This window comes from Camelus ferus, chromosome 9, assembly GCF_009834535.1.
Source record: "Camelus ferus isolate YT-003-E chromosome 9, BCGSAC_Cfer_1.0, whole genome shotgun sequence".
In the NCBI taxonomy this organism is placed as follows: domain Eukaryota; kingdom Metazoa; phylum Chordata; class Mammalia; order Artiodactyla; family Camelidae; genus Camelus; species Camelus ferus.
The window spans coordinates 65,375,674-65,399,296 of record NC_045704.1 but is presented as its reverse complement, the minus strand read 5'-3'; the positions used below and the strand labels follow the sequence as shown (position 1 = coordinate 65,399,296).

Below are 23,623 nucleotides of genomic sequence, written 5' to 3'. Positions count from 1 at the left end.
CAGAAGGGGGGCACGGCGCTGCAGAAGGGGGGGCACGGTGCTGCAGAAGAGGGGGCGCGGCACTGCAGAAGAGGGGGGCACGGCGCTGCAGAAGAGGGGGACTGCAGTGCTGCAGAAGGGGGGCAGGTGCTGCAGAAGGGGGGGGCACAGCGCTGCAGAAGGGGGGCACGGCGCTGCAGAAGGGGGGGCACGGTGCTGCAGAAGAGGGGGGGCGGCACTGCAGAAGAGGGGGGCACGGCGCTGCAGAAGAGGGGGACTGCAGTGCTGCAGAAGGGGGGCACGGTGCTGCAGAAGGGGGGGCACAGCGCTGCAGAAGAGGGGGCACGGCGCTGCAGAAGGGGGGGCACGGTGCTGCAGAAGAGGGGGGCGCGGCACTGCAGAAGAGGGGGGCACGGCGCTGCAGAAGAGGGGGACTGCAGTGCTGCAGAAGGGGGGCACGGCGCTGCAGAAGGGGGGGCACGGTGCTGCAGAAGAGGGGGGCGCGGCACTGCAGAAGAGGGGGGCACGGCGCTGCAGAAGAGGGGGACTGCAGTGCTGCAGAAGGGGGGCACGGTGCTGCAGAAGGGGGGGGCACAGCGCTGCAGAAGAGGGGGCACGGCGCTGCAGAAGGGGGGCACGGTGCTGCAGAAGAGGGGGGCGGGCACTGCAGAAGAGGGGGGCACGGCGCTGCAGAAGAGAGGGGCCACAGTGCTGCAAGAGAGGGGGGCCGCAGTGCTGCAGAAGAGAGGGGCCGCAGCACTACAGAGGGCGGGGGCGCAGCACTGCAGAAGAGGTGGCTACGAAGGGAGAGCCTGAGCGTCAGAGGAGTCCCGCCGGGCCTCTGTCAGAATGTCACCTGGGCACACACAGGGCGGAGCCCCACGGCGCTGGGCAAAGACTAAGGTGCGGGGCGCTGTGAGCCTGCTCACACAGGGCACGCACACATTCAGGTTCTTTCCAGCCAGGGCTAAGTACTGATCCCAGATCCCACAGAAGAGTCCCACCTCAGTAGAAGAGCTGTCCATCCTTCAGAGCAAAGGCTGCTCCAGAGTCACCCGGAGTTTAAAAACAAACACCAGAAAGATGAAGACGAGTCACAGTAGCTTAACAGCTAAAACAGACTTCAACACTTCTTAAAGGCAGACAACAAAATTCAAACACTCAACAACACAATATTCATAACGTCCAGCATCTAATAAAAAATTACCAGGTGTGTGAAAAAGTAGCAAAATATGAATTATAACCAGGAGAAAATCAGTCAATAGAAACAGACCCCAAAATGAAAGAAATGATGGAGTTAGCAAAGCATTTTAAAAAGCGGTATAGATATACCCAAGGATTTTTTAATAAGCAACATAATGAAGAAAGAAGATTTTAAAACAAGACAAAATTTCCAGAGATGAAATATATAATATCTGAAATGAAAAAAAAATTCATGCATGGACTTAAAAGATTAGATACTAAAGAATAAAAGATCAGTGTACCTGTGCACATAGCAATATAAATTATCCAAATAAGACAAGGGGATAAAAAATAAACCTGAAAACACGGAGTTAAAGTGAGCTATGGGACTAATATAACATAACTGGAGTCCCACATGGAAAAGAGAAAAAGAAGAGGATGCTAAGAAAATTTGAAAAAAATAATGGTTCTAAGTTTTCTGAATTTCATAAAAATCAAAAACTCACAGATTCAGGAAACTTAAAAAATCATAAGAAGGATAAACAAAGGTGTAATAACATCATCAAAGCGCTGAAAACTAACCATAGAGAAAAAGGTGAAAAAGCAGCCAAAGAAAAAAGGCACACCGAACACTGACAAGCAAAGCTAGACATGATCACAGGCTTCCTGTCAGAAACAACGCAAGCCAGAAAAACAATGAAGTTACATCATTAAAGCACTGAAAGAAATAAAAAATTTCCAACGTATAATTTTGTATCTGGAAAAAATCTCTCTCAAAAATGAAGGCAAGATGAAGACTTTTAAAGACAAAAGCTGAGAAAGGCCATGGCCAGCTGAACTGTATTACAAGAAATTAACAGAAAGTTATTCAAGCTGAAGGAAAATTATAGCAGATAGAAACCTGGACCTACACAACTGCCAGGATGGTGATAGTGAGTAAATATGCAACACTTCCCCCTCATTTTCAAAATTACTTACAAACAAACAAAAATAAAATTACTTAAAAGATAATTGTTTAAAAAATAATTACAATTTATTATGGGATTTTGAATATACATAGAAGTGAAATGTATGTCAGTGATAGTACAAAGGACAGAAGAAGGAAAAGATCCTAACATTACACACAAAGGTGTATGATATTCATTGAAGGTGAATGATGACACGTCAACAGTGCACTGTAAATCCTAGAGCAACCACCAAAAACCAACAACAACACACACACACAATATATACAGCTAATTCACCAAAAGTGGAAATAAACTGGAATTAAAAAATTTTAACTCAATTAATACAAAGAATAGAGGGAAAGAGGAAAAAGAAAACAGGTTAAAAATGAAAACAAATAGTAAGTGACAGACTTCAATCCCAACACATTAATAACATTACCATAAATTCTCTAAATTCTCTAAAAGGAGGGATTATGAAACCAGATAATCAAAGAGCAAGACATAACTACATACTGTCTACAAGAAATTAATTTTAAGCCCACTTTAAATATAAAGACACAGAAAGGCTAAAGTTAAAAGATGGGAGAAGATACCCCATATAAACGCTAACCATAAGAAAGGTGGAGTGGGACGCCTTATTGTGATGATGAGTTTGTTATGTTAGACACCTGAAAATACTATGATGCTATATGACAATTACACCTCAATTTTTAAAAAAGGAAAGCTAGAGTGGCTCTATTAATGTCAGACAAAAGGTTTCACAACAAGGAATACTACTTGGGGTAAAGACTAATATTTCATAATGAAAACAGGGTCAATTCATGAAGATGAAATAACAGTCCTAAATGTGTGTGTATCAAATAACAAACCTTCAAAATACATGAAGCAAAATCTGATAGAACTGAAGGGAGAAACAGACAAACTCACAATTACACTTGGAGACATTAACATTCTTCTCAGTAATTAACAGAAGAAGAAGACAAAAAAATCAGTTAAGAATATGAAAGACTTGAACTAATGCAGCATGATAGCCATTTCCATCTCAGTAAGATTAAAAGCATCTGAGGTTTAAACAACTACCCTAACCTGAAGACAGAAACTTAGAAAACATTCCTATTTAATTTGGATATAAGCCTCAGTTTAAAAAATTATGCTGCAGGTGCCATGGTGTATTAAAAATCTTTGCCAGATTTTTCATTCTCCAACATACCAAAAACTACTTTCTCCTTTTGACTAAATTTAATCTCGGCTGACAAGGCTGCTTCCGGCCCTGCAGTGATGCCCTAATTTCCCCCGTGCTCTGGCTTTATATATAGTACATCGCTATTCAATACTTTGTGATGTTAGCTGAGCTAGATTCACTACTCCAGGCAGAGTAATGGCCTGGATTACTCAGAGAAACTCTAAATAAAGAATTTTTCACTAGGACTTTTGTTTTTAAAGGACTGTTGTTCCAAGAATTTTCTTTTTCCTTTTTAGTTCCACATCACTGAATAAGGGTTAAACCCAGAGCAGTGAATCCAAACTTTTTAAAGGAGCTGTCACTATTACCCATTCCACTTCTTTGCAAATGTTTTAAAAAACATAAACTTTAAAAAAGGTAAGACAGCCTTCTCTTGAGACATCCATTTTGACATACTTTGACTGGAGCTTTCATAGGATTAGCTTTTCCTAAGTTAAAAAATGATTTGTGCATTGAAGTAGGTGCTCTGTTATCCAGTACAATGAGGACTGACAGTTGTTTGGTTAAGCAAAAAATTAGGAGAGAATTTTAAAAATAATTTATACATATTAATCATTTTATTCTAACTTAAAAAATAAATATGCCCTCATTCACAAATCTGTGATTGTAAGGGCAATCTTGTTTTTTTTAATTGTAGTTGATTCCCAATGTTGTGTTAGCTTCTGGTGTACAGCATAGTGATTCAGTTATGCATACATATATTCTTTTTCTTAAGGGATCTGAAGCTACTGAACATAGTTCTCTGTACTATATAGTGGGATCTTGTTGTTTATCTATTATGTACATAGTAGTTTGTATCTGCAAATCCCAAACCCCCAATCTACCCCTCCCCACCTCCTTCCCCCGCTTACTGGTAACCACAAGTTTGTTTTCCATGTCTGTGAGTCTGTCTCTGTTCTGTAAATAAGTTCTTTTTAGATTCCACATACAAGTGATATCATGTGGTATTTTTCTTTCTCTTTCTGGCTTATTTCACTTAGTATGACAATCTCTAGGTCCACCCATGTTGCTGCAAATGACATTACTTTATTCTTTATTTTTCTTAAGTAGTATTCCATTGTGTATATATATATATACCACAACTTCTTTCTCCAGTAGTCTGTTGATGGACATTTAAGTTGCTTCCGTGTCTTGGCTGCTGTAAATAGTGCTGCTATGAACACTGGGGCACATATATCTTTTAGAGCTAGAGTTTATTCTGGATGCATGCCCAGGAGTGGGCTTGCTGGATCATAGGGTAAGTCTATTTTCAGTTTTTTAAGGAATCTCCATACTGTTTTCCACAGTGGCTGCACCAAACTGCATTCTCCACAACAGTGTAGGAGGGTTCCCTTTTCTCCACACCCTCTCCAGCATTTATTGTTTGTGGGCTTTTGAATGATGGGCATTCTGACTGGTGTGAGGTGGTAACTCATTGTAGTTTTGATTTGTATTTCTCTGATAATTAGCGATATTGAGCATCTTCTCATGTGCCTATGGGTCATCTGTATGTCTTCACTGGAGAAATGTCTGTTTAAGTCTTCTGCCCATTTTTGCCTTAGGTCGTTTGTTTTTTTGTTATTGAGTTGTATGAGCTGTTTGCACGTTGCAGAAAATAAGCCCTTGTCAGTTGCATCGTTTGCAAATATTTTTCCCATTCTATAGGTTGTCTTTTTGTTATCCTTATAGTTTCCTTTGCTGTGCAAAAGCTTGTATGTTTAATTAGGTCCCATTTGTTAGTTTTGCTTTTATTTCTATTGCCTTGGGAGACTGACCTAGGAGAACACTGCTAAGATTTATGTCAGAGAATGTTTTGCCTATGTTTTCTTCTAGGATGTTTATAGTGCCTTGTCTTATGTTTCAGTCTTTAAGCCATTTTGAGTTTATTTTTGTTTATAGTGTGAGGGAGTGCTCTAACTTCACCAATTTACATGTGCATAAGGCCAAGCTTTTTGTCTCATCTATACTGAATTCAATAGCAGTTTTTAAAGTGCCTCTCCCTTATTATCTTTCCAAAGCATTCACTTTAGTTTTCACTGGAACAGTCATTCTTTTCATGCTCTATGTATCATTGGTCTATAGGATACTTCATTAAGTCATGCCATCAAAATAATAAAGCCAAATGGCATCAAACAGGTTTGGAAATAAACCCCAGTGACTCCTGGGAAACACGGAGTCAATGATAGGAATGAAAACGTTACAGGTACACTAGAGAATGGCATCCTGGCCTTGAGAGCTCTGCCTAACGTGTCAGCATGTTCTGTAGGGAACATCTGAGAGGTGCGTTTGGTCAGGTGCAGTCTAGGAGCTTCCACTCGAGGTCATTTATTTCCTTTCAGGCCCCCAGTGCAACCTCCCTCAAAGGCCCATGGTACCAAAGAACCCCACCTCTTTTCCCTCTATTGTTCCCACATCTAATTTATTACTTTAAACCTCTCAAGTTGACGGGGTTGACCATTTATCACTATAGAGTAATTAGTATAAGATGATAGTAACTCACTTTATTGCATGGTAATTTAGAATTTCATTATAATTAATTCATTAAGCTTCCTGGCAATCCTAGTAAGACAGGGAACGGCAGACTTTTTCTGCAAAGGGCCAGCTAGTAAACATCAGTATAAATATATTAGGCTGTTCAAGCTCTTGCATATTCTTCTTTGTTTTTGTTGTTTCATCCAAAAAAAAAAAAAAAAAAGAAAAAGCCACTGACCAGCTTTGGGCCATAGTTTGCCAACGTCCTCTGTAAGATAAGGAGAACAGGCAACAACGTGCCTCCCTTCCAGGTACCCAATACATACTTAGAGCAACCGGCATTTACTGAGTGCTCACAGTGTGCCAGGTACTGTGCTGAGTGCGTTACGTGCATTATCTGATTCAATCCTCACAGCCATCCTACGCCATAATTACTATCGTTATTTCTTTTACAGATAAAGAATTTGAGACTTGGAGAGATTAAGTAACTTCTTAACAATTAATAAATGGTGGAATCAGAATCTAAACTGAGACTAACTTCTGAATTACTAAGCTGTACACAAAAAGGGACCCTCCTACACTGCTGATGGGAATGGAGCTTGGTGCAGTCGTTATGGAAGACAGTATGGAGATTCCTCAAAAGACTAAAAATAGGCTTACCATATGATCCAGCAATCCCACTCCTCGGCCTATATCCAGAACTTTAATTTAAAAAGATACATGCACCTCAACGTTCATAGCAGCACTGTTTACAACAGCCAAGACATGGAAGCAACCTAAATGTCCCTTGACAGATGACTGGATAAAGAAGTTGTGCTATATTTATACAATGGAATACTACTCAGCAATAAAAAATAATAGAATAATTCCATTTGTAGCAATGGATGGATAGACCTGGAGATAGTCATTCAAGTGAAATGAGCCAGAAGGAGAAAGAAAAATACCACATGAGATCACTTATATGTGAAATCTAAAAAAAAGACATATGAACTTATTTACAAAACAGAAACAGACTCACAGACATAGAAAACAAACTTATGGTTACCAGAGGGGAAGGGGGTGGGAAGGGATAAGTTGGGAGGTTTGAGATTTGCAGATACTGACTACAATATATAAAATAGATAAACAACAAGTTTGTACTGTGTAGCACAGGGAACTATATTCAGTATCTTATAGTAACCTATAATGAAAAAGAATATGAAAAGGAATATACATATGCATATGTATGACTGAACTATTACGCTGTATATGAGAAATCAACACATTGTAAACTGACTATACTTCAATTTAAAAATTTAAATAAATAAACTACACATTTCTGAAAAAGCTTTCAGCTGATGTACCCAAGAACATACAGCAAATGATTTATATGACACATGTTAGAACACTGATTTCCTGACTCAGTGCTGATTTACTAAATATTCAGAGAAATCTACATTTTAAAGGGAGATTTGACAGCATTTTAACCCAATGAATAAATGTCTAATGATATAATATCAAGTACTGAAAAAAGAGGTATTTTGGAAAGGATATGGGACCTTGAGTGTTACAAAGCTAAAATTAGGAAAAGCACTGCCTGTTGTTTCAGTAAAGTAGCACAAGAGAATCTTAATTATGGAACACTGAAGTGCAACAAATGAATTAGTATAAAAATATAACAGATTCCATTCCTCTCAAAAAATGTTAGAATAACAGTTAACACTATAAAATGGGAGAACAGCAATGGAGCCTTCAGGTAGTTCTCACAGGCCAGCTGAAGATGACAGGAAGAAACACAAGTGGAGAGAAATGTCCAGTATACAGATAGTGGCAGGAGACTAATGTGACAGGTGCACAGCAGGAGTCACGAGAGGCAGCATCTCAGGAAGCAATGCTTAGAAAAGCAGAAATGTAACTGAAGTGGGCTCCATGAGCTCTAGTGGGTGCTTTTATTATAACCTCTCTCCCTCCAAATAAAAAGAGCTCTTTTTGTTTCTCCTTTGAGCAGAAGTATTGGAGGTTAAGCAAGAACAAAGATGTGGAAAGGGTGGAGAAATTATGCTTTGGAGATGGAAAGGCCTGTGTGGAGGAGAACTGTGTAGTAAACATGACTTTTCCTGGAGGCCACTTCCTTCTTCAGATTGAGGGGAAAAGCAAGTGATTCAAATCACAGTTCTCTGTTTGTCCCATGTAAGTAAAGGGCATACAGGCTGTTGCTACCATCTACACAAAAACTCATATCAAGGGCCCATCACCTGGATCATGATAGCAAATGTTCATGTGGTCCTATGTGCCAGGCATTGTTCCAAGCACTTCACATGCAGTAAGTAATTTAACCCTCATAATAACCCTAGAAGATGGGCACCAGCATAGTCTCCACCTTTGATGAGGACGCTGAAGCGCAGAATGGTTGGGCAGCTTGCTCAGATTTACATGGCTAAACATGGCGGAGCTGGAATTCAAACCCAGGCAGACAGGCTCCACAAAACAGTCCACACACGCTTAACCACTCAGCTAAAAATAACTTCTTTGGCTTAATTGTGCATCACAAGCAAGTGACTGGCATCAGACCATCTCACAGCATATAAACGGCCCCTGGTATTGGGCTGGGGATCCAGGTAAAGGCTGGACAGAGACTAGCGACTGGAGATGTAATCTTTCAGAGCTAGTATATCAGGAATGTTCCTGAGGAAGGAGCCTGAGCATGAGGGAAAGACAGAGAGAGACTCAATAAAAAGAGAAACTACCTCACTACAATAACAGTTTGGACATATTAAACTAGCAAACTGAACTGTACTAAAATTTGAGACCTAAACTGAATGTAATTCTGACCATAAATGCTGGTCTTTGTGAGTACTTGCATTAATTGTTAAATACATGAGGACATATAGTTAAAAAATTAAAGTAGCCATTTTACAAATGAATTTTTAGAATAAATAACTGAACAGAATACATGCTGACACTGACCATCCAGCACAGGAAGCAGTTCAGAAAGTGGGCTTTAGACGACATTACAGGGATGCAGGCATACTTCAGAGATGCTGTGGGTTCAGTTCCAGACCACCACAAAAAACCAAGTCACACGAACCTCCTGGTTTCCCAGTGCATATAAAAGCCATGTGGGACTGTAGCCTATTAAGTGTGCAACAGCATTATGTACATGCCTTAATTAAGAAATACTTAATTGCTAAAAAAATGCTAACCATCATATGAGCCTTCAGCAAGCTACAGTAGTGACATCAAAGATCACTGATCACAGATCACCATAACAAATACAATAATAATGGAAAAGTCTGAAATTTTGTAAGAATTACTAAAGCATAACACAGAGACACAAAGTGAGCCAGTATGTTGGAATGACAATGCTGATAGACTCGGTCAATGCAAGGCTGCCACAAACCTTCAATTTGTTAAAAAAAAAAAAAAAAAGTAGTATCTGCAAAGTGCAAAAAAGAAGGAAAGCACAATAAAATGAGGTATGGCTGTGTTTTCTGAACTACTGACATAATATTCTTTCAACTGAATACTAAAATTAATACGTACAGAGTTTAAGTTTGAAACAAGAAGGTAACGCTGGGATTTACAAGTTGCCATTTTAACTCACATAAGGGCACTAACCAAAGTAAGAAAATTTAAGCCAGATCTTCTTGAAACATATCCTCAGGAAATTGCCTTTCAAGTTAATATAAATTTATTTTTTATTGCCAGATAAAAAAAATAAGCCAGAAATGTGAGCAAAAGTGGTCCTAAAATATAAACCTAATATTTCTAGATCCTAGTAAGTCAGCCCACTGGCGGGCAGCACACAGGGAGAAGACAAAAACAGACACTGTTTGAGGACATATTGCAAACGGTCACAGAGTCCTGCTTTCCCTGTGTGACAACAACAGCCCTAGGGCTCTATGAGCAGGACTTTGGTAGGATGACCATATGGTTTCAAGAAAAATCTGGCATAAAATAAAATCAAAGTAAGGTCATTTTAAAAATAAAATTGTGTTAGCCCATACCTTCCCCAAAAAGAAAGAACGGCATGCATGCATACACACACACACACACACACACCATTTGCGAATACGTATGTTCCCAAATACGGGAAATATATATCCATGATATGAAAGATGTGTTAATGAATCTCTATCACACTTTGTATTTTACTATACACAATGCAGAGTTAGTAAAAAATAGGAAAATGTGTATATATATTTACAAAACATATGTTCCCAGAGAAGAAAGTTTAAATTCTGAATGGCAGTCAATGGAAACTGGCAATCCCAGAGTTTAGCAAGGTCAGACAGTCAGGTAACTGGCAAAACCAGTGTGATTTCTGAAATCTGAACCCACTGCTGATTTCATTAGGGGCTGCACACCCTTGAACCCCCAAGACTATCTGCTGTCACTGCAGACAGTCTGGTTCCTCCTCTTCAGCAGCACTGGAGTAAATTATCAACACTCTGTTTGAAACACAGAGAGAGTCAGGGAGGAGAACTCTCTGGATTTCTCCGTTTTCTAGTCTAGTTCATTTCTAGTCTGTTGTGAGGCCCAGCTGTACCTCTTCCCCTGAGTTACAATGGAAAATCTGTATTTCTTATTAAAACTTTTCCTTATTTTAAGCAGATTTTAGTTACTTGCAAAAAAGAGCCTGACCAAAACAGGCAGCAGGCTTCAATTTGAACTCTGAAAGCCTGGAATGTCTAAGCAACCCAATTCTACAGCAGAACAATGGTTTTTAAAAAGTACACTGAAATATTAAACCTCCTAATCAGTGCTATTCATGAGAATCATCTATTTTGAATCAAAGACTCTGAGCCAAAATGCATTCAGAGAAAATGCATGTCATTCATGTAGAAATAATCAGTTTCAATACGATAATGCCTGTGAAATTAAAAACTGCACTGAACTACATTTTCTGTGACAGTGGCTTTCAAGCCTATTTTAGGCAACAGTGTATTTTCTTCTGCTGAAATCTCAGATTCATGCCCAATGCGCAGCACAGATCTGCTCTAGCTAAAGCACGGGCACGTGCCTGGGCAGGGTCACCTGCACACGTGTGAACCTGCCTGCTGCCCAGCCTCCTTCCCCGTCAGAGCCCGCCTGAGGCATCACCGTGGAGCTCCTGTGGCCTGTGTGAATCAGAGCTTGGAAACCACTGTGCTAGAAAACGAAGTTACCCTTTTACACTCTACTGCCACCATCAAAACACCAAATCAATCACATGCCTCTTTACCTGTGGGCTTTAAAATTTTTTCCATCAACATGAACATCAGTATCTGGGCAACAATGTTTCACGTAAAGTTTCAATAAATCTTCTCCTAATTCAGATGCAGGTTCCAAGTCATACATATCTTTAAAAGAGAAAAACAAGACTAAAAAAATTGTTTCTTTAATATTATGAATATTCCAAAATCTTGAATATTATATTAGCAAAACATTTTTCCACATAGTTATCTTGATTAGCTACTGAAAGAGAACAAAAGTGACTAGAATACTTGAGTGGTAAATTCAAAATAAAATAAAACTTTAAAATCATCTATATTTTCTGTTCTTAAATATATATTTCTACTTATATTTAAATATAGATACACCTGTAAATACAGATACACATTTACACAGAGGTAGTGTTATCACAAAATTATACACCAGAATTGAAGCCAACTAATGAACATCTGACTTAGAAAGTTAGAAAATTTTCCAATTTTGATATTCTTTTTCACTATTTCATTTCTTCCTGTTCCTGTTCATGGATTGATGGCTAGCATGATCTGTGAACCAATAAAAATTCAACTGAAGTCAATGGGATTTATAGAGCACTTACTATGAGTTTAGCACTGTACACGGTATGGAGAGGAATAGAAAATAAATACTTTAAGACCTGCCTCTACTTCAAAAGAGTCATGATTTAGGCAGTGGGAAGCGAAATATAAAACATGTATGTGTGTATGTGTGTATATACATATATATAAAGAAGAACACTACACTGTATATTATAGCTCTGTCAGTCCAGACACTTTCAGATTCTCACCGATCAACGTACAAATTTACGTACCTATAAACGAGAACGCCAACATCGGCTCCACAATCAAGAGATCCAGAAGCCAACCAGTCCCCAACGAGTCCGCCGCCGCCACCCTAGTCCAGGCCACCAGCATCCCTCACCAGGATCTCTGCAGCAGCTCCCTAGCAAGTGTCCCACTCTCCACTCTGCCCCGCCCCCAGTCTGTTTTAAACAAGGCGTTCAGAGGTTTTCAAATGTAATTCAGATCACGGGCCATCCCCGTTCAGAACAATATGGGTCTCTGAGAGCGAAAGCTGAAGTCCTGCGAAGGCTTACCAAGCCCACGTCTGGCTCCTCGCCACCCCTCCAACCTCACTGCGTCCTTCCACGCTGAGCTGTCTCCCACTCCTCCAGATGGCAAGTTAAGTCCCCACGTGAGGAACGCGCTGCGCTTTCTTCTGCCTTGAACACTCATCCCCCAGATAGCCACTTGGCTAACAGCCCTCTGTATTCAAATCTTTCTTTAAACATCACCTTTTCAATGAGGCTGACCCCATCTCTCATCTAACACTGCAGCTCCCACCACTAGGCTCCCAATCCCCCTTCTCTGTCCTGTTTTTTCCATAGTATGTCACCTTCTACCTTCTTTACTGTGTTTATTGTCTACCTCCACCCCCACCTTATCTTCTCTAACTAGAATCTAAGCTCCAAAAGGGCTGGAAGTCCATTTTAGTCACTGAAGTATCCCTTAGACCTAGAATAGTCCTGACACATAGGTCCTCAGTAAATATGCGTTGATTAAATTAATGTATCAAATACCACATAATAAAGATTTTTGAAAGAAAAACATAAAACTTCAACCGGAATAAAGCAGGGGAAGGAGAGAGATCCTACAACTTCTAGATAGTCCTATAGGAGCCTTAAAGCTCATAAACTGATGGGAAATATTCAGGAGAAACAGTCTTCATTTTGGTGATTCAAATATCAAGAGTATAATCTTTGACACAAAGGGAAAATCGAGAAACTTTTCAAAATGAAACCAGCTTAATCTGAGAGACAGTCACCTATGCCAGCTCCCATTTACGCACTCACGTGGCTTCCTGAACCTGAATACATCACAGTGTGGTCCTTCTTCCCTGTTCCTGGCGCAGAGCTCCTCAAACTCTTGAAATTTCCTGAATTATGCAGTTGGATTCTTTCAGTATTCATAACAAGTCTTTTCCCACCATACCTGACTTGATGCTAATGAGGTGACTTAGCAGGGTTCCTAAACAGCTTCATGATGGAGGCTGGTCACCAGAAAGGACAAACATGTGATTAGACTGCGGGAACTTCCAGCCCTACCCACGCCCCACCTCTAGGGTGGGAAAGGGGGCTACACATTGAGTTATAAAAACACTTGAACAGTAAGATTCAGGGAGCTACCGGGTTGGTGAACACACTGACACGCTGGGAAGATGGTGCACCCTGAGAGGTCATGTTCTGTACACCACCCCTCCCCCCACCTCACCCTACGCGTCTTTTCCATTTGGCTGTTTCTGAGTTATATCTTTTATAATACATAGGTAAACGCAAGTGAAATGTTTTCCTGAGTTCTGTGAGTCATTATAGCAAATAACTGAACCTTGGAGGAGGGGTCATGGAGACACCTGAATTTGTAGTCACTGGACACAAGTGTGGGTAGTAAAGGAGACCAGAATATGTCACCCCAAAACATGCCACTTTGGCATAAGGACTATTTTGAGTTAAAGGTAACTGAGAACAAGCAGATGCAGGAAAAGCTATTTACATCCCCTCAACTGCCTAAAAATAAAAGTACAAATTTTCCTTTTTGTAAAGGAAATTTCCATTTGTAAAGACTTCTCCCTACCAGGAGGAACCTACTCTCATCACTTGACTCCGCATAACAAGACAACCCGCATTCACCACACATCTTCCCCCTCGCCTTCCCACAGCTTGCCTCCACCACCTGGCAGCCCCAAAGCCCTTTCTTTCATTTAGCCTAAGATGACATGAAAGCCTCAAGCATCTGGTCTCTTCTTGATCTCATTTCTTTGTGAAACTCCTGGTACAAAAGTAAGTACTGAAAACTTGCCCCCTCCCACCTGCCATCCCCCAACTCCTGTTAATCTATCTTATTCCAGTTTAATTCCTCAGCCAGTTACAGAACCGAGGAGGGTGGGAGGAACCCTCTCCTCCCCTGCAGTGGCCGAGGCACCCCATCTGTGGTTCGCATCTGAAGTGGGGCCAGTCCGGTGGGACTAAGCCCTTAACCTGCGGGGGTCTGAGCTAACTCTGGACAGTCAGTGTCAGAACTGAATTGCTGGATGCCTAGTTGGTGTTGGGAGAATTGGCTGATATATGGAAAAAGTCACACACGTTTGGTAACAGAAGTGGTACCAGGAAAAAAAAACACAATCACAGAAACCCAGAAGTTAATGTTCCCCAACCTGAAGTCATCTTTTCACTCTACCTTAAATGTGCTCTGTTCATACTCCTTAAGCCTGCAAAGCAGTGTCACTTCAACTCCTTACAATAGCTGATGAGTAAGGCGACCACTTCTGGTCTGCCTGGGACAGACGGTGCGATTACTGCCTGCGGCCCCAGAACAATTATTAGCAGCAATAATCATCTTCCACCTTTCACCCTCTCAAAGGAATCCCACTTTGGACAGCAAAATATAAGGCCATCCTTTATATAAGGCTCTTGACGATCTGCCTTATGCTTCTATCTCCAGGCTCATCTCTTACAGTGACCGTCCCTGCCCCCATCTCCACCCTACAACAAACCATTTCTGGTTTTCCAAATTTGCTCTGTGCTTGGTTCTCCTTGCCTCTGGGCACGTTGTTTCTTTTGCCTGGAACACCTCTCCCCTAAATTCTTTATGTCTGGTTAGTTCATGCTTTTTCTTCGGATTCAATTCAGACATCACTTCCTCCGTCACTCCCTCCCTGTAGCATTCGCTGGAGGCCAACGTCTAGGTTCCATGTGCCTGCTGTGTCCTCCCCACACTGGTACATAACCCAGTCTAGCTGACTATATCTCCTACTACCTGCAGGACAGGAGCACTGTCTGCGCTGTTCAGCATCAAGTCTTCAAAACTGGCACAAAGTTGTTACTTAAGTAATGTGATGAATGATTAGAATGGCATTTCGGGAGCAAACAGCAAATGCAAAAGCACAGAGGTGACAAAATACAGTTCTTTTGGGGGAAAATGCCAAGTAATTCAGTAAGAGTAGAGCTCAGGGTGGGTATAGTGGTTGTGAAGACAAGAGGCAGCAGAGTTCTGGGCAGGAGCCAGCTCACAAAATCCCGACACCGTGAGGGAGAATTCGAGGTTTACGTTAAGGCTGTGTGAGACTAGTGAGGAATTTTAATAAGGGAAGTGCTGTGATCAGACTTGCACTTAACAAACATTGTCCTGTGCGACATCAATGGACGGCGGCACAACAGCAGGTCCTGGTGACCAGCTGGGGTGCAAGTTCTCAAGGAAAACAGAAAAGTCCTGAAATAAAAAAACAGCAGGAGGACAAAGAGAGACGTATTTCAGAACATGTAGGAGGTAAGTCAACAGACACAATCGCGAATCAGATGAAGGGTGAAAAAGTAAGTGAGTAGAAAGACGGTAATATGAATTCACACTGATAGAGAATTCAAGAAAAGGGCAGGTTGGGAGGTGATTAAGTCACCAGGGGGACAGGTTAAATATCGAGATACTTAAGGTATATTTAGACAGACGTGTCAGTGTTTGGATATGAAACTCAAAAAAACTGGAGAATAACAATCACTTCAGGGGCAGAATGACGATGTGCCAGTGAAGAAGACTGAGGATGGCCAAGAGGGGAAATCCAGAGAGCACAGTGTCAGAGACACGAAGTTTGAAGGAGGGCGGCGCTGACAACGTGCGAGACTGCGAAGGAGGAATAAGATGTGGACAAACAAGTGCTGTTAAACTGGTCAGCAAGGGGGGCCTCCAGGCAGTAACGGGGAGGTGGGTGACAGTGAGGTGCTGAGGGGCAAACGGGCTCTTTCCACTCACACTCACGCTCGCTGCACCACTTAGCGGGCTGCCGTGGACCGTGGCGGCGCCCGGAGGCTGGGAAGACGGGGACCAAACACCAGCTGTGCCCACTGCTCTCTCCATGTGGCCTCCCTGAGTCTCAGAGTCCTCATCTGGAAAGTCAGTCTGTAACCACTCACTTCTGAGGGTTGAAACTAATGAGATAAAAATACAAAGAGATCTACCTCACGCCTAGAACAGGCATGCATTTATTTATTCCCACACTTGCCACAACACAATATGGTGAACATGCATAAAAGAAACTAACTGAGCTTAAATCAGTGCATTTGTTTTTACTGTTGTTAAACTAACCATCAGTAATAAAATTCTTCAGTTAACAGATACCTTCACATACATTCCACTCTACTACAACAACTGTTTTGAACACATGAGTTTGAACCAACACAACTGATCTATTAGGGAATAATCTGAGCATAGTAGGTGTTTTTTTTTTTTTTTTTTTTTTTGCTCAGGTGCAATTTAATCCACGAAAAATTCTAGGTCAGTGCAAAACCCTGCACCCAGCTGAACTGAGCCATGTGCGAATACACAAAACATACACAGACACCTAAAACATCTACCAGACACCTCAGGTCACCCCTCCTCCACATTTCTGGTGCTACAAATTTCCATCCGGTTTCACACAGCAACTGCTGGGAGACCATTTTCTGTGAATATTTTTGTGTTTCCGTATAGTCTGGCCTTTCTGAGCAGAACACTGGCAAATTTGAATAAAGGATAATTAAACAACAAACATGCCTTGGAAGTTAGAGATAATGTGATGCTCCAGAAAGATTCAGAGACTATCCTCCCCTTAAAACCATTTCCTTACCTTCCAGGCAGTGAAGCTACCGAGAAGACTTATTTACCTTCCTAAGTAAAGGTTTCTCTCTCTCTCTGCAGAGGAGAATGGGCAGATCTGGGCCTATCAAAGTCCCACAAGGTTGCTGTCCCTCTCCTGTGGTGCAACCTGCAGAGTGGTGAACATCAGGCCCTCTCCACACAGCCTTGTGGGGTCCTGGGGGTTGGGAACCGGTGCTGAGATGCTCTGTGAGTAATGAACAGCCCATTCTCTGATCCCAGGGCCTGGAGTCTCCTGTTAGAACAACGACTATATCTATATCCCCAACATCCTTCTTCCCCCAGTTCACAGCAACTCACAGGCCGCAACCCTCTGACATCCACTTCTACAGACAAGCTAGAGGTCATATTTATTGTAGTATTTAAGTCGTTTCTGAACCATTTAACATGGGTAAAACTATGCTACCTAACATTTTTATTAGGTTCCTGTCATTTTAAAATGTGTCATGACAAAAGTTTCAGTAATTTGTATCATGACAAAATGTAATGGTGATTTTTGTGTTGCATGGTGTTTCTTAAGGAATGCACAAACGGTGTTATAACAGAATTGATTCTATAGTCTGCCGAAGCTTTCACTGGTGTAGATTACAGTAAGGATGACAACACATGGAGGCTCAAAGGAGAACTGTGGATTATGAGTGTGTTTATTAATAACAACCCCATCTCTGCTTGCTCAGGAGAGCTGGGAGTTCACCATGTCATTATCTCCATTTACCCATAAATTATTTACTTTCATTTATTTTTTTACACTTGACTTTCACTTACTTTTATTTCATTTACTTATAAAAAATGATCATTAGAGTTGAATTTTGAAGTATGTTTTTCTCTAATTGTATCAGGGCTATAAAATTTCATAAAAATCCACAAAAAAATACCTCACCAGTGGAAGTTAAATTGTCTTCTTTGTCGGCTGATATCTTCTGGAATTTCATGCTTCAGCAGGGAACAATCCGATGATCTTTTACCTAAGAACTCTACAGATGACCTTCCATCATTGTCAGTACACTTTCCAATACTGAAGTCACATTTCTTTTGTGGTACTCCACTCTCCAGTATCTTTTCCCTAAGAATTTCCTCTTCATAGTTTTTTATGTTTCTGCTTGATGAGTACACAATCCTAAAAGTCAAAATGTAAAATATTAATAAAAATAACGTAGGTGATTCTTAAAAGCTACTTTCCCAACATGCTGCTTTCATATGTAATAGCTACATAGTTTTAAACCCTTTTTAATCTGGACTAACTGGAGAAAGGGCAATCTAAAATGGCAGAAAGTTTGAAAAGCAGTCTATAAATAATTTTAATGTGAAAAATGAATATATAATGGCAACAAATTAGATAACCTAAATGAAATGGACAATTCTTAGGAAGGATACACACTACCAAACTTGATCTCAGAAGAAACAGAGTATCTAAATAGATAAATTCAAGAGAAGAGATTGAATTAGTAATCAAAAACTTCCCACAAAGAAAAACTCAGGACCACGTGGTTTCATTGGTGAACTCTACTAAATGTTTAAAGAATTAATGCAAACCCTTCACAAACTTTTCCAAATAATAGAAGATGGATGCTTTTCAGCTCATTCTCTGAGATGAGTATTATCCTGATACAAAAGCAGACAAGACATCACAAGAAAAGAAAACACAGACCAATATTCCTTATTAATATAGAGGAAAAATCCTCAACAAAATAATAGCAAAGGAATCCAGTAACATATAATAATTATACACCATGACCAACTGGGCTTTATTTCATGAATTCAAGGGTATTTAAACAAATGAAAATCAATGTTATGATGTACCATATGCTATAGTCTGAATGTTTGTATCCCCTCAAAATTCATATGTTGAAATCTAATGCCCAATGTGATGGTATTAGCAGGTGGAGACCTTTGAGAGGTGCTCGGGTGAAGCCCTCATGAGTTGGATTAGTGCCCTTACGAAAAGAAGCTCCAAAGAGATCCCTCTCCTCCTCCCACCGTGTGCGGGAACAGTGAGAGGTCAGCAGTCTGCGACCTAGAACAGGGCCTTCACCAGAACCCTGCCATGCTGGCACTCTGACCTTTGACTTCCAGCTCCAGACCCATGAGAAATAGATTTCTGTGGTTTATAAGCCACTCAGTCTGCAGTGTTTTGTCATAGCAGCCCGAATGGACTAAGACACCAATGTCAATAAGAGAAAACCCACATGATCATCTTAATCAATGCAGAAAAAGCATCTGACAAAATCCAGCACCCTGTCATAATAAAGCGCTCAACCAAGTAGGAAGAGAGGGAAGCATCCTCAGTCTGACAAAGGATCTCTGTGAAAAACCCACAGCTAACATTACACTTCACAGTGAAAGACTGGAAGCTTTCCTCCTAAGATCACCAAGGACGTCTGTCTGCTCTTACCACTTCTAGTCAACATTTAACTGGAGGTTCTAGGCAGGGCAATTAAGCAAGAAAAAGAAATAAGCTAGATTGGAAAGGAATAAGTTAAGCTATCTTCATTTACAAATGACAAACTTGTATACAGAAAATCCCTGGAAATGCACCCTAAAACAATTTGCTAAACAAGTTCTGCAAGGTTGCAAAATACAAAATCAGTGTGCAAAACTCAATTCTGTTTCTACACACTAGCAAGGAACAATCCAAAACGAAATTAGAAAATAACTCAATTTACAACAGCGTCAAGAAAATAAAATACTTAGGAATGTATTCACAAAAAGTACAAGACTGCATGCTGAAAGCTACAAAACAAAAGCAATTAAATAACTGGAAACACATTACAGATGACTTACTGTTGTTAAAACAGCAATACTCTGAATTAATCTACAGACTCAGTGCAGCACCTACCAAAACTTGGCTCCTTTTCCATAGAAACTGGTAAGCCAATCTCAAATTCAAATCGAAACGCAAGGAACCCGGAATAGCCAAAACAATCTTTAGAAAAAACAGAGTTGGAGGATTCACACTTCCCAAATTCTAAGCCTCCTATGAAGCTGAAGTCATCAACACTGTGTGGTACTGGCATAAGGACAGACATACAGATCAGCGGAAGAGAACTGAGTGTCTAGAATATACGCGTAAGGGCAACTGATTTTTGACAAGGGTGTTGTGATATTGTTATTCATAAAGTGAACTGTATATTGGGTCTTTGCCCACTGTTCTCAGCACATAGCTCCTAAAACCCTTATAATTTCCCATGTAAAAGCTATAGGACATCTTTTCATACAGTACTTAGTTTTGCTCCCAGGCCCTCAAATAGCTCCAGAAGGATAAGGTGAAATGGGTGTCTTTTGCTGTTTGTAACAAGCCCCTTTCAACCAGACCACAGTTTACATTAGTGAGGTCGGTGACTTTTAGAAAGCACCTAAGGATGGGGGCTGGTTACTAGGGGAATCAACCAAGTGGTTAGAAGGTTGGAACTTTCAGCTCTCCCCCACCTCTGCAGAGGGGAGAGGTTGAATTAATCATCAACAAATAATGATTTAATAACTCACAACTACGTAATGAAGCCTCCATGAAAACCCTAAAAGATAGGGTTTAATAAGCCTCTAGGTTGGTGAACATGTGGAGGTACTGGAGCAGTAGTGAACCCAGAGAATGGATGGAAGCTTCACACCCTTTCCCACAAACCTTGCCCTACGCATCACTTCCTGAGCCGTATCTAAAGTCCCTGTATATAAAAATTTTTTCAAAGACTGTATTTCCTACTCTAACTCAAGTACATAGCAAAACACCCTACAGTAAGTAGCAATCTAACAGAATATTTCAAAATCTTTATTGGTTACTTAAAAAGGATGTGTGTTGAAGACACTTACAATGACTGAATTTTATACAGTAAAACCAAAACTCCATCAGAATTTTTACTAATCCCAATATCTTATGTTATAATCCTTTTATACTTTATATTAACATAGACGAATTTCAATACAATCTGCTCTAAAAAGGGGAGGGGTATGTCACAAGCACTTTCCATACACAGGACATGAGACGACACACCACTGGGAACGCTCACATCAGTGAGATGATCTAATCACAAGGAGCTTGCATAACCACAGACGTACTAACTAACCTAACACAAAGCAGAGCGCGACTGAGGGCTTAAAACAGCACTGAGAAGTGCCCGGAAGCACAAAGCCATCTACTCCAACTGCTTTGTTCTCACTCTGAGACAGCTGAGGCTCCAAGAAACCATAAGACAAGACAGTGCTCAGCCAGCAGGCAGACCTCTCTCTGCCTTGCTGTCGCCAAGTCCAGCGCTCCCTCCGCTTCCCGACACTGTCTCCTAGTCAATCGTTTTTCCTAACACTTTTAGTGATGGCATTAATATAATTTTTCCCTTTCTCTAATATATAAAAATTTGACCTATCCAAAGCATCTTCTTCTGAACATGTATTCAATAGCTGAAGAAATGCATGACTTCACTGGGCTGCTACTACGAATAATACTTATTAAAATGTACTCAGTGCTTACATATGCCAGGTCACTGTGCTGAGTGCTTTAAAAGCATTTCATTAACCCTCGCAACAGTCCTATGAGGTAGATGTTGCTATTATGTCCATTTTTCAGGTAAGAAGACGAATGGTAAGGGATTAGTCCGAGTTCGCACGGGTAGAAGTGGCAGGCCTGGCTTGACTACAGAGCCTACTCTTACGACAAGGCCACAACACCACCTACACAAAACACAAAAGTATGCGTTTCAAAATTGACTGTTGGAACTCAATGACGAACCTATGATCTATACTGGGAAATGATAACGATTTTCTAAACTGCACTCACAGTATCTATTTAAATCACAGTATGTCATACTGTTCTTATACACAGAGGAAGCCAAGGTTAGTCAAATTTCTATTTATACTTATTGGAGCTTCATAAAAGAAACTCTGAAATAATAAAAACAAAGCGATCAAGCAACTGTCAGAGCATAAAATGAAGAAAAATATGCCAAATAATTTAATTACCCCAAAAGAATTTCCTGCACCAAAGTCAACATGGTTTTGAATATGGGCAAAAAGTAAGTCAGCAAATAACTAAAGACTGGCACCTAAAAAACACTGACAATTCAGGGCACAGAAACACAAAAATCCAACTGTGATTTCTCATCAAAGTCAAATAGGCCATCGGCACTGGCATTAAGGACAGACATACAGATATGGAATCGAACTGAGAGACCGGAAATAAACCTTAGTGTTCACATGTGTATTAGGCAGCTCGGGCTGCCGTAACAAAAGCCACAGACTGGTCGCTGAAGCAGCACAAGTTCATTTCCTGCCGTCCTCAAGGCCAGAGAAGCCAGGGTCTAAAACCAGGCTGCCACCGTGGCGGGGTCTGGCAAGAAGTCTCCTCATGGCCTGCAGTCCTCACCTTCTCACTGTATTCTCACATGGCAGAGAGAGAGAGAACAAGCTCTCCGGTATCTCTTCTAGTTGAACTGTTTCCTTTTCTTTTTTTTAATGCAGATACTGGGGACTGAACCTGGGACCTCACGTATGCTAAGCATGCACTCTACCACCGAGCTACATCCCCTCCCCACTGGTGTCTCTTCTTATAAGGGCATTATTTGCACCATGAGATCCCGTCCAAACCTAATTTACCTCCCAAAGGCACAATCTCCAAATTCCATCACATTAGCGGGCAGAGCTTCAACATACTAATCTTGAGGGGAAACAATTCAGTCCATAGCAGTAGGCAACTGACTTTCAACAAGGATATACAGACAATCCAACGGGGAAAGAATAGTCTCTTCAAAAACAGTGCTGGGACAACTAGATATTCATACACAAAAGACTAAAGTTGGTCCCACTCCTTACTATACACAAAAATTAACTCAAAATGGAAAATATTTGCAAATGATGCAACTGACAAGGGCTTAATCTAAAGAATACACAAACAGCTCATACAATTTAATAACAAAAAATAAACACCCCAATCCAAAAATGGGCAGAAGACCTAAACAAGCAATTCTCCAGTGAAGATATACAAACGGTCAACAGGCACATGAAAAAATGCTCAGTATCACTAATTATCAGAGAAATGCAAATCAAAACTACAATGAGGTATCACCTCACACCTGTCAGAATGGCCATCATTTAAAAGTCCACAAGCAATAAATGCTAGAGAGGGTGTGGAGAAAAGGCAACCCTCTTACACTGTTGGTGGGAATGCAGTTTGGTGCAGCCGTTACGGAAAACAGTATGAAGATTCCTGAAAAGACTAAAAATAAACTTACCATATGATCCAGCAATCCCACTCCTGGGCATATATCTGGAGGGAACTCTAATTCAAAATGATACATGCACCCCAATGTTCATAGCAGCACAATTTACAATAACCAAGACATGGAAACAACCTAAATGTCCATCAACAGATGACTGGATGAAGAAGCTGTGGTACATTTACACAACGGAATACTAATCAGCCATAAAAAATAATAAAATAATGCCATCTGCAGCAACATGGATGGACCTGGAGATTATCATTCTAAGTGAAGTTAAGCCAGAAAGAGAAAGAAAAATACCGTATGATATCACTTATATGTGGAATCTTAAAAAAAAAAAAAAGACAAATGAACTTATTTACAAAACAGAAACAGACTCACAAACGGAAAATAAACTTATGGTTACCAGTGGGGAAAGGGGGTGGGCAAAGATAAATTGGGAGTTTGAAATCTGCAGATACTAACTACCATATATAAAATAGATTAAACAACAAGTTTCTACTGTACAGCATGGGGAACTGTATTCAATATCTTCTAGTAACCTATAATGAAAAAGAATATGAAAAGAACATGTATGTACATGTATGACTAAAACATGCTGTACACCAGAAATTAATACATTGTAAACTGACTATATTTCCATAAAAAATTAACTCAAAATGGATCACAGACCTAAATAAGCATAAACCCAAAAAATCCATAGAAGAAAGTATAAGAATAAATCTT

The 23,623-nt window shown here is 40.5% G+C and overlaps 1 protein-coding gene across 1 annotated transcript in view; it reads right to left on the bottom strand.

Annotated features, from left to right (window-relative positions):
• The window catches only part of BTBD8 (BTB domain containing 8), a 72,706-nt gene that overhangs the window by 40,637 nt on the left and 8,446 nt on the right, over positions 1 to 23,623 (bottom strand). The window contains 3 exon segments of the mRNA XM_032487081.1: positions 11,006 to 11,123; positions 17,575 to 17,602; positions 17,604 to 17,811. Coding sequence (XP_032342972.1) covers positions 11,006 to 11,123; positions 17,575 to 17,602; positions 17,604 to 17,811 — 354 coding nt within the window.